This window comes from Cebus imitator, unplaced genomic scaffold (genome assembly GCF_001604975.1).
Source record: "Cebus imitator isolate Cc_AM_T3 unplaced genomic scaffold, Cebus_imitator-1.0 Scaffold229, whole genome shotgun sequence".
NCBI lineage: Eukaryota > Metazoa > Chordata > Mammalia > Primates > Cebidae > Cebus > Cebus imitator.
This window is the reverse complement of record NW_016107544.1, coordinates 1,003,691-1,020,716: the sequence shown is the minus strand read 5'-3', so window position 1 is coordinate 1,020,716 and position 17,026 is coordinate 1,003,691. Positions and strand designations below refer to the sequence as shown.

The 17,026-nt window shown below is 33.7% G+C and overlaps 1 protein-coding gene across 8 annotated transcripts in view; it reads right to left on the bottom strand.

The window, feature by feature from the left end:
* Positions 1–17,026, bottom strand: part of CEP112 (centrosomal protein 112) — a 646,693-nt gene that overhangs the window by 519,587 nt on the left and 110,080 nt on the right. For all 8 annotated transcript variants that reach the window (XR_005195271.1, XR_005195272.1, XM_017497316.2 and 5 more), the window contains 4 exons: positions 11,205–11,291; positions 7,665–7,764; positions 3,784–3,902; positions 275–418 (listed from right to left, as the gene is read on the bottom strand). Coding sequence is in view for 6 of the 8 variants with exons in the window: in XM_017497316.2 (XP_017352805.1) it covers positions 275–418; positions 3,784–3,902; positions 7,665–7,764; positions 11,205–11,291 (450 nt within the window). In the remaining 2 variants the exon portion in view is untranslated. The remainder of the gene's footprint in view (positions 1–274; positions 419–3,783; positions 3,903–7,664; positions 7,765–11,204; positions 11,292–17,026) is intronic.

The window sequence follows — 17,026 nt, the reverse complement described above, 5'->3', positions numbered from 1 at the left end:
AAAAAAAAAAAAGAAGAAGAAAGACTTATCAAGGCTTCTGAGGGTGAAAAAATAATAAATAAAAAGCAGCATCAAACACTCTAGAGTCAAATCCCTCACAAACTTCAAGGGTCTGTCCATTGCCACACATAAATCTGTATGGAGTAGGAAGGTGAAGTCTTATTTTTAATTCTATAACACACTTCTTTCTATACTGTGCACATCAGGGAAGCATGAGGACATGGACATTAAGAAGACAGGTTCTAAAATGTCAAGAAAAGGTGTATAGACTCACTGTGGACTGTGTTTGTGCCATGTATTCACTCTCCATTTTATTCAGGCGCACATTTGTATCCTCAAGCAATTCTTGAATGTTTTCAGTGTGTCGCTTTTGAAGATCAAACTTTTCCTGTTCCATTTCTGCTACAGCATTGTGAAGCTACATCAGGAAATTAAGAATTAACTCTCTTACTACTATGAAATTGACTATTTTGTAATTTAGGGAAAAAAATGTTTCATATATTCCTCTATTTACATATATGGTGACCTGAACACCAAAAGATATTAAAAAAAAAAAACATAAACATTCAAGGTAAAGATATCATATAAAAAGTAGGATCAAGAAACATTTAATTTTTTTTTAGCTTCCTGAATTGAAAATGTTAATGGATGAACAAATAGTAAAAGGAACTATCTGCCTCAGGTAGAAATGGTAAGCAAACCAGACAGATAATACAAGTAACAACATTAGCATTAGTCTGAAATAAGAAAACAGAAACGTTATAATATTGCTACTAATTAGGAATATTGTCTCACTGTCTGCATTGTTCAATGTAGTACCTGAAGTCCTAGCCAAAGCAATTATGAAAGAGAAAGAAATAAAAAGCATTCAAATAGAAAAGAAGTCAAATTATCTCTTTGCTGACAATATGATTTTATAGCAAGAAAATCCTAAATACTCTGAAAAAAGGCTCCTAAACCTGATAAACGACTTCAGTAAAGTTTCAGAACACAAAATTAATATACAAATTTCTATACACCAATAACATTCAAGCTGAGAACCAAATCCAGAATGCAATCCAATTTAAAATAGCCACACAAAAAAAATAAAATGCCTAAGAAGACATCTAACCTTCAAGGAAGTGAAATATCTTTACGAGGAGAACTACAAAACACTGTTGAAAGAAATCAGAGATGACACACATACACACAAAGATCGAAAAACATTCCATGCTCATGGATTGGAAGAATTAATATCATTAAAATGGCTCTACTGACCAAAGCAATCTATAGATTCAACAGTATCTTATCAAATTACCAATGTCATTTTTTACAGAATTAGATAAAATAATTCTATGATTCATATGGAACCAAAAAAGAGCCTGAATAAGAAGAATGAGCCTGGCATGGTGCCTGATGCCTATAGTCTCAGCACTATTGGCAGGCTGAGGCGGGAGGATCACTTGAGGTCAGGAGTTCAAGACGAGCCTGGGCAACACAGTGAGATCCCATCTCTTTAAAAAAAGAATGTTTTAAATTAACCAGATATGGCAATGCACACCTGCAGTCCAAGCTACTCAGGAGACTGAGGCAGGAGGATCACCTGAGCCCAGGAAGTCAAAGACAAATGGGATTACATCAAACTAAAAAGCTTCTGCACAGAAAAAAAAAAAATCAACAGAGCAAAAAGGCAACGTACAGAGTGGGAAAATATATTTGAAACTATACATCTGATATGGGGTTTATATCCAAAATATGTAAGACACTCAAACAACTCAATAGCAAAAATCAAATATTCTGATGATTAAAAAATAACCTAATGACTTCTTCAGGTCAAGGATCTAAACAGACATTCCTCAAAAGAAGACATAGAAATGGCCAAAAGGTATACAAAAAATGCTAAACCTCACTAATCATTAGGGAAAGGCAAATCAAACTTACAATGAGATATCATCTCACTGTAGTTAGAATTATTATTATTAAAAAGTCAAAAGACATGGACACAGGGAGGGGAGCACTACACACTGGGGTCAGTTGGGGGGAAACAGGGGAGGGATGGTGGGGGGTAGGGAGCTGGGGAGAGATAGCAAGGGGAGAAATGCCAGATGTAGGTGATGGGGAGGAAGGCAGCAAGTCACACTGCCACGTGTGTACCTATGCATAACAATTTTGCATGTTCTTCACATGTACCCCAAAACCTAAAATGCAATAAAATAAATGGGGAAAAAAAAAGTCAAAAGACAGCAAGTGTTGGTGAGGATGAAGAGAAAAAGAGAACGCTAATATACTGTTAGAGGGGAATACAAATTAGTACAGCCATTATGGAAAACTGTGTGGTTCCTCAAAAAATTAAAAATAGAACTACCATATGATCCACCAAACCCCCTACTAGATATAAATCCAAATAAAATAAAATCAATATGTCAGAGATATCTGTATTCCCATGTTTACTGCAGCACTATTCACAATAGTCAAGATATGGAATCAACATAAGTGTCCATCAAGGGATGAATGAAGAAAATGTCACACACACACACACACACACACACACACACACACACACAAGAATACTATTCAGCCATAACAAAGAATGAAATCCTGCCATTTGCAACAACATAGATGATCTCAGAAGGATACTGTGTTAAGTGGAATGAACTGGGAACAAAAATACAAATACATAGTCACACTCATGGAATTTTAAAAATTGAGCTCATAGAAGTAGGGAACAGATAGAGATTAGAAGAGGCAGAGGAGGAGAGGGAGGAAGGCAGATAGACGTTAAAGAGCAGGTACAATGTTACAGTTATTGATAGAGTTTGAATTGTAATCCCCATAATCCCTATGTGTCAAAGAGAGACCGGTGGAAGTAACTGAATCCTGGGGTGGGTTCCCCCATGCTGTTCTCATGATTCTGAGTGAGCTCTCATGAGATCTGATTGTTTTATAAGTGTGTGATAGTTCCTCCTGTGTTCATTCTTCTTCTTGCTCCCTTGTGAAGAAAGTGGCTTGCTTCCCCTTCACCTTCTACTAAGGTTTCCTGGGGCCTCCCCAGCCATGCTGAACTGTGAGTCAATTAAAACTCTTTCCTTTATAAATTACCCAGTCTCTGGCAGCTCTTTATAACAATTTGAAATGGACTAATACGGTAATACAGGAGAAATAAATTATGGTTTTCTAGTGTACTGTAAAGTGATTATAGTTAATAATAATGTATTTTATAGTTCAAAAAGTTAGAAGACAGGAATTTGAATGTCCTCACCAAAAAGAACTGATAAATGTTTGAGGTGATAGAAATGCTAATTACTCCGACTTTATCAGTATGTAATGTATCTATGCATTGAAATATAACACTGTACCCTAAAAATATATAAAATTATTACATTTCAATTAAAAATAAAATAAGTTTATACAATAAATTCTAGTTCATATTATATTATCTAAAATTTCAAGAAACAAATGCTCCAGTGGCCCAAATACAAAGTTAAAATGGCTTAATTTCCAAAAATTGTTTTAGTGCCATTTAACTAATTTTTCTTAAAATCCATTGGCCATGACAAGAAATCCAGAACATTAATTCAAGAACTAGTCAAAATAATGTTTTCTCAATAAAAACTAGTTTATAGACCATAAGCCTCCAGAAGAAAATATACCAAAACATGAACAGTAGCTATTTCTAAAAAGCCTAGAATTTTAGTTATTTTATACTTTTCTGTATATTTTGTGACATCTATTATTTTTATAATTAAATATGTTACTTGGAAGCATAAACTTTTATATTTTCCATTACTGTTTTATGCAGCTTACCTTTTTTTCCCAGTCATTATTTAGAGATTCTGTACTTTGTTCACATATCTTTTTTAGCTCTGTAATCTGGTCTTCTTTAGTCTCTCTGATAACTTGACAGTCACGTATCAGTGTCTGAACTGTCAAAAATGATGAAAACATAGTTAAACCAATTCTAGATACACAGAGTTAAATGATTTAAAATTCAGTTAACAGATAATTCAATTTTTCGCCAAATCTTCTCAATGCTTTCTTCTAAAATATCTTTTATTCCTTGCTCTTTTTCTCAATTTCTACCACCACAGACAGCCTTACTTAAATTCATCATTACTGGGTCCCTAGACAATTTTAACAGTGTATTGGCCTCAAGCATCATTCCCCTCCAAAGAGTCCTCTGTTGCTTTGAGGAAACCTTTCATCATTATTCCAAGTGAAGTAACTCAAGAGTGGAAAACAAATACCGTGTGTTTTCACTTTTAAGTGGGAGCTGAGCTATGGGTATGCAAAGGCATACAGAATGGTATAATGGACTTTGGAGGTTCAGGGTTCAGAAGCAGGAGGTAGAAAAGGGGGTGTGGGATAAAACTACATATTGGATACTATGTACACTACTCGGGTGATGGGCACACTAAAGTCTCAGGCTTCACCACAGTACAATTAATCCATGTAACCAAAAACCACTTGTACCCTCAAAGCTATTGAAATTTTAAAAATTTAAATAAATAAAGAGGGCTTTCACTGGTGCAAATCTGGTAGTTACTCCCAGGCTTACAAACATTCTACAGCTCTCCTCATCTAAAAGATAATAAAAGTCAAAGCCACTGATATGGACAACAGTTCCTCGTGATTCTGATCATAACTCTTCCCATTTGCATGTTTTAAACCAGTATTATAAACACACCGGCCTATCTGCAGATTCCTGAGTTCATATTCTTTCTTATATCACTGCCTAAATATGATCATCCATCTACCTAGAATACTTTTCCCTCCCTTATTGAAAAACTCCATATACACCATGGAATACTATGCAGACATAAAAAAGGATGAATTATATGTCCTTTGCAGGGACATGGATGAAACGGGAAACCATCATTCTCAGCAAAATGACACAAGAACAGAAAACCAAACACTGCATGTTCTCACTCATAAGTGGGTGTTGAACAATGAGAACACACAGGGACAGAGGGAGGGGAACATCACACACCAGGACCTGGGGGATGGGGGACTAGTGGAGGAATAGCATGGGGGCTAGGGGAGGAACAGCTGGGGGATCAGGGAAGGACAGCATTAGGAGAAATAGCTAATGTAGATGACAGGTCGATTGATGCAGCAAACCACCACTATGGCACATGTATACCTATGTAACAAACCTGCACGATCTGCACATGTACCCCAGAACTTAAAGTATAATAAATAAATTAAAAAAAAAAAAAAAAACTCCTACTTATCCTTAGAATCTCAACTCAAAAATCATACCTTCTTTATGAAGCAGTTACCAACCAAATTGCTCCCCTTGAAGGAACAGAAAGAAATTCCTCTTTATTCCCATGAAACCTCAAGTATTTCTCAGTTAAATCACTTATTAACATTATAATGATTCACTTGCCTGTTTCCTCTTTAATGAGACTACATTCACAGAGGAGAAAGAGATTTCAACTTTTTATCCAAAGGGCATAATAGTGCCACATATGCAAGTGCTCAAAAAGACACATACTGAATGAATAAATAAAGAACCCCTAATTTCAATACATTATTGCTGCTAGATACTTTTAAATCGTTTTCGAGGTTTATGTTACTAACATGAAATCCATTTTAAATTATATAAAATATTTGTCTTATAAATCATTTATGTTTCCATCTTCTTTACTAAAATTATTTAAACAGTCACTGATTTAAGTAAAACTTTAATATACTCATGTCTTCTGGATAGTAAAATGAAGTCAGCTCCATTTTTAATTGAATATAATATTATCATAGTTTACTAAAAGTGTTTTTATTCATTTACTTCGAGATGGCAAAATTTTTGTAAACATTTCCCTAAAAATTGTCTTCATTCTTATATATCAACTGCACAACAAATAAGGAGAGGAGATGAATCCAAGTTAACCTAATGTGAGTCTTCACCATCTACAATATATTTTACTTTACACTTCCAAAATTAAACTAACACCTGGTTGCAATTGAAAATGCCTTTAGAAACGTTATTTTTAAAACCTAGTCATTTTTAAACCTTAGGCATGTTTGAATTGCCTGTTTTGAATCAGGGTAAAGAAGAAAACCTGGAAATAAAATATTTTTCTAGCCACTGATAATATTTGGAGAAAGAACCTAAACTAATTTACAATTGTGTTTACCAACATTTAAGGGTGGAAATGAATCAAAAAATATTTATTTCATTGGTTAACTTCTCTACGTAATTGCTATCCTAAGTTAAGGGCATTATCATTCACTCAGATACACTCAGGTTTGGTGATCTGGGGGAGAGGCAGTAAGTCCTATAGAAAAACTCCTAAATGAAAACCTTCCCTTCTCCTTTTCTCTTATTCATTGCCTAGATCTTCTCATTCACTAAATCATAATTCACCCTTCAAAATTTATTCTTCAGTTCCATTCTAACTATTCCCAGTGCCATCATTCAGATATTCTGGATCCTTCTCACCTTAACATGCAAAATTACAGCAGCACAGAAGCGTAACATCTTTGAGTTGGCAGGGACTTTACATATTATTTATTCCAACCTCACGATTTTATAATGAGTAAACCAAGGCCCAGAGATGACTTGCTGTCATATATCAGACACTGATAACAGAGCTGGGATTAGAGCCTATGTTTTCTAGTAAGTAGAATGCTCTCTCCCTCACTCCATTCTGCCTCTGCCTAACAGACTAGTCTGTTCAACACACCCTCCATTACCAGGCTACTCCTCCCAAAACATGAGGTCCTAAAACTCACGTCTCAAAACCCTTCCCTGGCTCTTTACATCCAGCATCTACAGCACAAAGTTCAAGCTTCTAAATCTAAAATTCAAGGTCATGCTGAATCTAGCCCTGAGCCAACTGTCTTAATATTTTAAAATCTATCTCTTAATGCATGGGATATCCACTCTAGCTAAGTAGTTGAGAAACATCCTTCGTACAATTTACCAATTTCAGATTCCCGTCCCAATACTGCAACTCTTCTCTCCACCTAACCAAGAATTTAAAACTTCACAAAATTTTACAAAAGTTCCTTTCTTGAAACAATATTTTCAATACTCTCTCTGATGACCACCTATTGATGTAGATGTTTTGACCCCTAATCACAGTCAACCAGGGTCAGAGTTCGCTCAAGCAGTTACCTCCTCATGCCAGACTTTCCATCTGTCCATAGCCAACTTAGTACTTGATTACATGCTTTCTTTGCCTTCTTAATAAAAGTGTAATTAGGAAAAACTTTTTAATTTTTTCTGTCAATAACAACACCAGCATACATTATCAGACATGAAAGTAGATACCTAATGGAATGAATTTTACTAGAGAAAGAATAATTTTCTTTGACTTCTTCATAAAGAAAGCCAGTAAGTCCTAATTCCATGACTGCCCTCAATTCCCTATGGCAGCTCTATCTCAATGAGGATAGAGTTAAGAAGAGGTAGTGAAAGCAACCATACTGCTCCAACTCTGTAACTAAACCAACCACCACTACTACCTCATCACTGTCACTACACACACACACACACACACACACACACACACACAGTTTTTGCCCATTCATATGGAAGCCTACATAAATTTATCCATTGATGACAGCCCACATAAACATTCCCATCTCACACTATAAAAGGTCAGAAATCAAATTTTATTCTCCACATCAATAGTAATAAAATGGAAACATTATTAAGGATATATGTAACACAACATCACCTTTCTTTTCAAGCTTTCTAATAGTCTCTTCAGTTTCATGTTGCTTACTCCTGTATAAAGTTTTCAATTCTTCTATTTCATTATTCTTTCTTTCTAAAATCTGCAAATAAATTTAAAATGTTTTGGTATATTGTATTACTTTATGTATAGGACACTTAAAAAATCCTGACATATTTAATTTCAATACATAAATAGAAAAAGTGATTGATTGCAACAAATATGACTACACTGTGAACTTTATGTATATATACACATAAAGTAGTACCTCTTATCCACGGTTTTACTTTCTGCTGCTTCAGTTAGATGTGTTTTTGTCCATATCCATGTTAATAATTCTAGCCTAGTCAGAAGTTCACATTTTGCTCTTGCAGCAGCTAAGAGATAGAATCTATATGATCTGCCACACTTGGAAGTTTCCAAGTTGTCTAGAATCTTGAGATTTTCCTCCTTTTGACTAGTGAACATTGCCGCAAATTGGAATTGTAGTGATTTAAGTGACTTTCTAAATTGATTCTCAAACGCCAGTGTTTTATAAATTAGGTAGAAGTGCTTTGTCCTGAAAAGGAATTAGGGATTCTTTTTTTCAGATTAGTGTAAAAATGGGTGAAATTTTATGTATCTAATGTTCTCTTCACATATTTTTCTTATACTTATGGTATCTACTGTTGTTCATCTGCTAGCAAATTCCAGCGGATAATAAGTGAATGATGAATTAGCAGGCATACATTAATAGAAACCGTAAAGTACCAATCATATAACTTTTCAATGAGCACAATATTTTTGTAAGTCTATCTCAGCTAATCTCATAAATTGTTTCCCCAAAACTGTAAAAATTATATCATAGTGCATTAAGAAAATTATTAAATATATAAAAATAATTGATTATCTGAAAGAAATATGTTATCTGTTTCGGATTTTCATATAACAATATTTTAAGGAGAGTATATAAATAATAATTTAGGTGATTCCCTAAAATACAATTCAGAAATTAAACTGTCGTAGAGTGGCAGAAAGAAGCCATCAGAACCTCGCCATGTTGGGATAGTATAATTCATCACATTGCACTGGGATAGAACATTCTTCATCTGAGCATGTCACTGGATCCCCCAACAAGTGCCCTTCTATCCTCTGAGTGCAGAGTAACAACAATTCCCAGATACACGAGGAGATGACATGTAATCGGCCTCCTTCATATCTAGCTCTGATATTGTGAATCAGAAAAATCAGCTCAAAGTATGTCAAAAATTGCATTAACACCTACTGTTAATTTATGTTATATCAGAAGTTTAAAATATAATCTTTTTAATTTTTTTGGAGACAAAGTCTTGCTCTGTCACCAGGCTAGAGTGCAGTGGCACGATCTCAGCTCACTGCAAACTTCACCTCCCGGGTTCAAGTGATTCTTCTGCCTTAGCCTCCCAAGTAGCTGGGATTACAGGCACATGCCACCACGCCCAACTAATATTTGTGTTTTTAGTAGAGACAAGGTTTCACCATGTTGGCCAGGATGGTCTCCATCTCTTGACCTCATGATCCGCCCATCTTGGCCTCCCAAAGTGCTGGGATTACAGGTGTGAGGCACCACGTCCAGCCAAATATAATCATTTAATAAAATTAAATTGTGATCTTATTCTTCAAAATACATCTATTCTCACAAAGACTACAGAAATAACCAAAATGTAAGAAAGAGAGCAAGTAAAAGAAAACACTAATCAAGGGGAAAAAGGAATATCTACTTTTCTTATGGTTTGGGTATATTTCCCATACACCCAAAAGTCAGCTTAACCCAAAAAAAAAAAAAAAAAAAAAAAAAAAAAAAAGAACCAGGCATAGTAGCACATGCCTGTAGTCAGCTACTCTGGAGGCTTAAGGATCGCTTGAGCCCAATAATTCAAGGCTGAAGTGAGCCATGATCATGCCTGTGAATAGCCACTGTCCTCCTCCAGCTTGGGCAACATAGCAAGACCCCATCCCTGGATAAGGAAAGAAAGTTACTCGCCAGTGTCTAGCCAAATTTTTCTTAGTGTTTTCATTACTAGTCTTTACTTTACCTTTCCTTGTTTTAGTCACATAAGAAATGGAGCAAGTTTGACCTAATATCCATAAAGAAGCAAAAAAGAAAAAGAATGTATGCTAACAGGTAAAACACTCTACATTTTATGCCTCACCAATTCCTGATGCTTAGAAAATGCCAGACAAGCAATAAATGGATGAATATACTTTTCAAATCTAGCATAAAGTCAAGGATTTTATTTATATTTTACCTGGCACTTCAAACTACTTTCACTGTCTTCTGCAAATAAATTTCAGGATTTTAAAAAGAAATTTCTGGAAATAATTTTTATTAAATATGTTACTTAGACTAAATCTTTGCAACAGACATACCAAGAAGCCTATTTCAAATTCCATCACCATAATTTTTCCTATCTTATACATCAAAAGATTCTATTTCAATTGGACATGTTATATTGAAATTATATTCCTGACTCTCTAACATACTTATGATAGAGAACTATTATCTAAACAAAATAGACCAAAGTAAAACTCTAGTAAGAGCAAAAAAAAAAATATTTGCCTGCAATACCTGAATGAGTGAGAGGAAATTGAAAAAAGAGAATTCAGGCTTTTTTCTCTTTCTAATATCTAATCAGTGGTTTCTTCCTTATTGCTGTGAAGGATGAGCCAAATATGTATTTGATGAAATATTAATATATATATTAAGCTTTTAAGAAAGCTTGGATACATGATGCTTAACTACTGCAACTACCTGCCTCTGTCTCTAGTACTCAGCTTTAGGAAGAAGAATCATAGGCTTAGCTTTGAAACAATAAATGTAAAGTTTCCATTTGGATTAATCTTCATGTATTTCAAAGAAACACATACATACATTATTATCACTAAATGTTTTAATCACTACTAAAATATAGTAACAATCCAAATTCCATGTAGGATAACCATAATTAATGATTTTCGCTGTGCCAGCCAAGAAAAAAAAATAAATTTTATTTGAAAATACAGCCTGAAAGATTAGAAAGCATCAATCCCAATGAGCTACTTAAAAATAAGCCTTTATTGTCAGTGCCAGCATTAAAATGCATGCAGTCTATACAGAAGTAAGTCCAAGAGTTCTTTTTTAAATTAAAAAGGAAATTTAATTAACAGAAAACTGAAAGAATATTAGAATAAAACAAATTCTAGTATTTACCATTGATGCCTTATTTCAACTTTCATGAAAGTTAATGACAGAATACAGATAAAAGACTATAAGAAGGTCAGCCTAAATGCAATAGTTAAAGAACTAAAAGGTAATGTAAACATAAGGTTTTAAATAAACACATTTGTTTGACTAATAAAGTTTAAAAATCAACTTTTGTTGAGATATTACTTTAGCATAATCCATTTGTAACAGAATGTCATAAAGTACATAACTAAGTGGATGGATGGATGGATGGATGGATGGATAACTGGACGGATCATTATAAGAACTATAATATTTTTAATGTTCAATATAACTAAAAGAACAAGAGATATCTATCCTACCTTCTGAACATCAGCATCATGTTTCTGTTGTAGTCTAAGCTTTTCTTCATGAAATTTAGCTTCCATCATTTTTGTTTTCATGTCCAACTTCAAGAAAAATATTTCAAAAGCGTTATTAGTTTACTTTTCCCTTTAACAAAAAATACACAATTAAATTAAAATAATTTCCTATAAAAAGACAGTTATCATTTTCCACTTTGACCTTGTAGTCACAGATTCTAGCAATCACATTACATATACCAACATGTTTATTACAGTTCTCCAATTACTTGCGAACTAGTTAAAGGTCTTTAAAATAAATTTCACCTGGTAAGCAAAACTGACAATACTAAGTACAGATTCACTACTCTCTCCCACTCTCTCCTGCACAAAAGAAAAAGGCATTTTAAAGTGATATTTCCTTTTACATTTAAATCCACACAGTATTTTACTCTTTATTATTTTTCATTTCAGTAAGTCTCTTCCAACCATTTTTTTTCTTTGATCACATCTATGTGCTCATTTAAAAATACTCGAATTAACCTCTTCATTTTTGCAGAAAGGAGGCTGGATTATCTGATTCCATGCAAAGATCCTTCACAGAAGCATTTTTGGGGTCTACTAAAAGGGAACTAAACCCAAAAAACAATATGACAAAGCTGGCCAGGTCTAGGAGACATGACTCATTACCAGATCTTTCCATAACACCTTCTAGAGAACATGTCACACCCTCAGCTTCTGAGGATAAGCCCGAAATACCATGTGAGTGTGCTACCATAATCCCAACTCAACACCTCTAACTGGCCCCACCTTTATTCCTAACTTGGTCAATAAATATTGACCAAGTTAGGAATAAATACCTGACACATGCTTAAGCAACCCATTAGCTAGCAAACAATCATTCAGATTCTCTCTCAAGAATCTAAACTAACACATCAAGTTAGCTATTTTGGGGAACAAACGCAAGTTTTGAAGTGTAGCAACCAAGAGAAAGCAGATGAACTCAGTATATAGAAAAAAGTAGAGCAAAGACACAAATAAAGCAAAGATTAGAAACCACACAGCATCTGAAATATGAAGGAAGCAAACTCAGGCTCCAATGGTCTCAGTGACACTAGCATTAGTTGAACTCGAAAGGATTTTTGTGTCTCTTTTTATTTTAGGTAGCTTGATAGATCTCTGTTGTTACAACAAAAGATATTTGTCTAAATTATATTCTTCTTGTTATAAGTTTTTGCCTAGGCATAATATTAAACTTACAGGAAAGTTGCAATAATAGCACAAGGAACTCCCATATACCCTTTACCCAGATTCACCAATTGTTTATACTTTGCCCTATGCTTTGTCATTTTATGTCTTTATCTACCTCTACATATATCTATATAAATACATGTATATTACTTCCTCAATCATTTGTAAATTAGAAGTGTCATGCCTCTTTAGCCCTAAAAACTTCAATATATATTTCCCTAGAACAAGAACACTGTTTTTAATAACCACAGCGCAGTTATCAAACTGAGAAAATGTACTATTAACATGATGATATTATCTAATGCACGGTTTATACTCAACTTTTACAAATTATCACAGTAATGTCATTTATAGCGATCATTTTTCACAATCCAGGATCCAGTCCAGAATCACACACTGCTTTTAGCTGTCACACCAACTATTTATTTCTCCTTTCTTTGTTGTTTAGTGACCTTGACATTTTTGAAGAGTACACACAGTTATTAAATGTCTCTCTATTTGGATTTGTCTGATGTTTCCTCATGACTAGATGCATAAGATTTTGGCAAGAATGACACTAAAGTGATACTGTGTCCTTTTTCATTGTATCATATTAGAAGGAGGCTAGTTTGTCCCAATATCTCCAACGTACACTTAGTAACTTGGTTAAGATAGTAAGCACCAAGTTACTATAAGGGTAATATTACAAAGAAAGTTTCTCCACTGCCATCCTTTTAAAAAGTTAAGAGTATCTCCTCTCTGGAAACTTTTACCTTGATGCCACAGAATAACTCTATATTTCCACCCTGTACTCTAGCATAGAAATCCTAGATGTATTATGTACAACTAGGGCATGATGCCTGACAAAACATCAGGATTAGAATATAGAAACAATCTTACTACTATAGTATATAAAGACAATATAAGGGTACAGATTTAGATATAGATGCAGATATAAATAAAGATATGTACATATGTGTTTCATCTATATAGACTGAAACTGAAAAACGTTTCTAATTAGTTTGACATCCAAGGAACCGTGACTTCAAAAAACATTTGGAAAACATATTTGGGGGAATAATCAAGAAAAACTTCCCTGGCTTTGCTAGAGGCCTAGACATCCAAATATAAGAAGCACAAAGAACACCTGGGAAATTAATTGCGAAAAGATCAACACCTAGGCACCTTGTCATCAGGGTATAGTGGATATTAGCCCTTTGTCAGATACATAGATTGTGAAGATTTCTCCCACTCTGTGAGCTGTCTGTTTACTCTGCTGACTGTTCCTTATAACATGCAAAAGCTCTTTAGTTTAATTAAGTCCCAGCTATTTACCTTTGTTTTCATTGCATTTGCTTTTGGGTTCTTGGTCATGAAATCCTGCCTAAGCCAATGTCTACAAGGGGTTTTCCAAAGTTATCTTCTAGAATTTTTATAGTTTCAGGTCTTAGATGAAGTCCTTAATCCATCTTGGTTGGTTTTTGGATAAAGTAAGAGATGAGGATTCAGTTTTATTCTCCTACATGTGGCTAGCCAATTATCCCAGCACCATTTGTTGAAAAGGGTGTCCTTTCCCCACTTTATGTTTTTGTTTGCTTTGTCAAAGACCAGTGGGTTGTAAGTTTTTGGGTTTATATCTGGGTTCTTTATTCAGTTCTATTCCGTGGTTCTGTATCTTTTAAGTGGAACATTTAGGCCATTTATATTCAATGTTAGAATTGAAATGTGAGGTACCATTGCACTCATCATGCTCTTGTTGCCTGCATACTTTGGTTTTTTTTGTTTTTTGTTTTTGTTTTTTAACTTGTATTTTTGTTTTATAGGTCCTGTGTGATTTATGCTTTAAAAAGATTCTGTTTTGATGTGTTTCCAGGATTTGTTTCAAGATTCGGAGCTCCTTTTAGCAGTTCTCATAGTCGTGGCTTGGTAGTGGCGAGTTCTCTCAGCTTTTGTTTGTCTGACAAAGACTGTATCTTTCTTTCATATATAATGCTTAGTTTCACTAGATACGAAATTCTTGGCTGATAATTGTTTTGTTTTAGGAGGCTGAAGATAGGGCCCCAATCCCTTCTACCTTGTAGGGTTTCTGCTGAGAAATCTGCTATTAATCTGATAAGTTTTCCTCTATGGGTTACCTGGTGCTTTTGTCTCACATGTCTTAAGATTATTTCCTTCACCTTAACATTCATATATATATAAATGTGGGTGGAAAAACTACCTGTTGGGTACTATGCTCACTACCTGAGTGATGGAATCCATAACCTAAATCTTAGCATCACACCATATACCCATGTAATAAACCTGCATGTATTCTCCCTGTATCTAAAATAAAATTAAATTTTTTTCTGAGATTTTTATGCAAAATGTTTTTAAATAAGCCAACTATATGCTGTCTACAAATGATCTATATTAAACGGAATGGCACAAATAGGTTGAAAATTAAAAGATACAAAAAGATATACCATGCAACTTTAAGAAGAGGAGTACTATAAAAGATAAAGACGACTATTTAATAACAATAGAAGATACCCTAAATATATGTATACCTAATAGCAAAGTTTCTATTTTTATACAGCATAAATATATAAATTATATCCAGCATATGGAAAGAACTGTTACAACTCAATAAGATGATGATGTGTTTTAAAGTGTTTAGTGAAAGACTTGAATAAATACGTAATATAAAAAGATAATAAATAAGCACATTAAAAGATGCTCAATATCATTAGTCCTCAGGAAAGACAAATTAAAACAACCATAAACTCAAGCTACAAAAAGATACGAGGGAACCTTAAGTGCATACTGCTAAGTAAAAGAAGCCAGTCTGAAAAAGCCAACAATATGACATTCTAGAAAAGGCAAAATTATAGACAGTAAAAAGATCAATGGTTACGAAAAGTTTAGGGGGTGGAAAGGAGGGATGAAGAGGTGGAGCACAGATGATTTTTACAGCAATGAAAGCATTCTGTATTATACTATAATGGTGGACATTATGCATTTACCAAAACCCACAAAACTGGGAACACAAAGGGTGAACCTTGATGTAAACTATGAATTTTTGTTAATATTAATATATCAATATTGGTTGTGAGATTGTGCCACTGCACTCCAGCCTGGGCAACAGAGTGAGACTCTGTCTCAAAAAAAAAAAAAAAAAAAAAAATCTCCTTGAGTGTAAAGATTTTCTACTTATAGTATAAACAGTTAAATTTTAGGAGAATTAACAAGGTCACAGGATCACTTTACTCAACTGAATATTTACAAACTTTCAACTAAGGAGTTTGCTGGAAGGAATATTTCCAGTGTTGCAGCCACTCAGCCATTCAACATTCACTCCCACAGAAGAGCAGATTTCTTATTCAAAATTTACATGTGTAAGTTTTGTTTAACATTGTATCCTAAAATTAGCAGCATACCAAAATAAAATAGAATAATCATTAATGACTCTTAAAGAAAAAAATATAGTAATTTATTTAGATAGGCATCATCTACACATTTTAAAATACCAAGGAAGTCCCTCTAATATTGACCAACTACCTCAATCATGTTAAAAGGAACAAAATGTACCAGAAAAATCAAATTTATTTTGATGTAGAAAATAAATCTACAAACTTTACAAGCATTCAATGAAGTGTAAAATGTAGCCACTGTAATATTACTAAAGTTTTTCAAAATATTAATTTACTCTGCCTATGTAGCAATTAAATTATAAGGCATAAAAGATCTAAAACATCACTGAGGTCAACCTTTTGTACTGTCCTGCTATTTCCAAGCTTTATCAGTAACTACTGAATGACATATTTACTTAGTCACACCTTTTTATATTTCAACATCATCACTCATTATATTGTAAAACAAGTGATTTATAAAATAATCATCACTCAGGCACTTAATTGTTACAATCATCTTTCTATATAATTCTGTTACTAGTCAGAGGAAATTATCATGTTAGTAATTAAGAGTCCTCCTGATTAATGTCTCCGGTGTATTCTATTCTCAAAATATTAATCTGTAATATTTCATAAAGCAATTGTTATGCATTATGCTTATAGGTAAACACAACATTGAAAAAGTAAGTGATTCTCTCTTGTTATTTTATCCCTTGGGATTAGAGATGTATGGAATTTTCCTAAACAGTAGTTTTAATTTTCTCATAATTTATCACAGTAAGAAGTGATATTCAGAGAGTATAAGGATGGGTACCAGAGGCTTCAGAAGAATAGTTGGAGGCTGGGGATAAGATGAAGATGGTTAATGGTGTTCAAAAAAAAAAATAGAAAGAATTAATGCGACCTACTATTTGATAGCACAACATGGTGACTATAGTCAATAATAACTTAACTGTACTTTTTTAAATAACAGGAAGAGTGTAACTGGATTGTTTATAACACAAAGGATAAATGATTGAGGGGATGGATACCCCATTTTCCATGATGTGATTATTTTATATTGGATGCCTGTATCAAAACATTTCATGTACTCCACAAATATATATACCTACTATGTACCCACAAAAATTAAAAATTAAAAAAAAAGTTTAAAGAGAAGTGATATTTAAACAAGTAACACATAGTCCATGCTGTTTTCTTTTTCTGTTTTAATTTTTTTTTTTT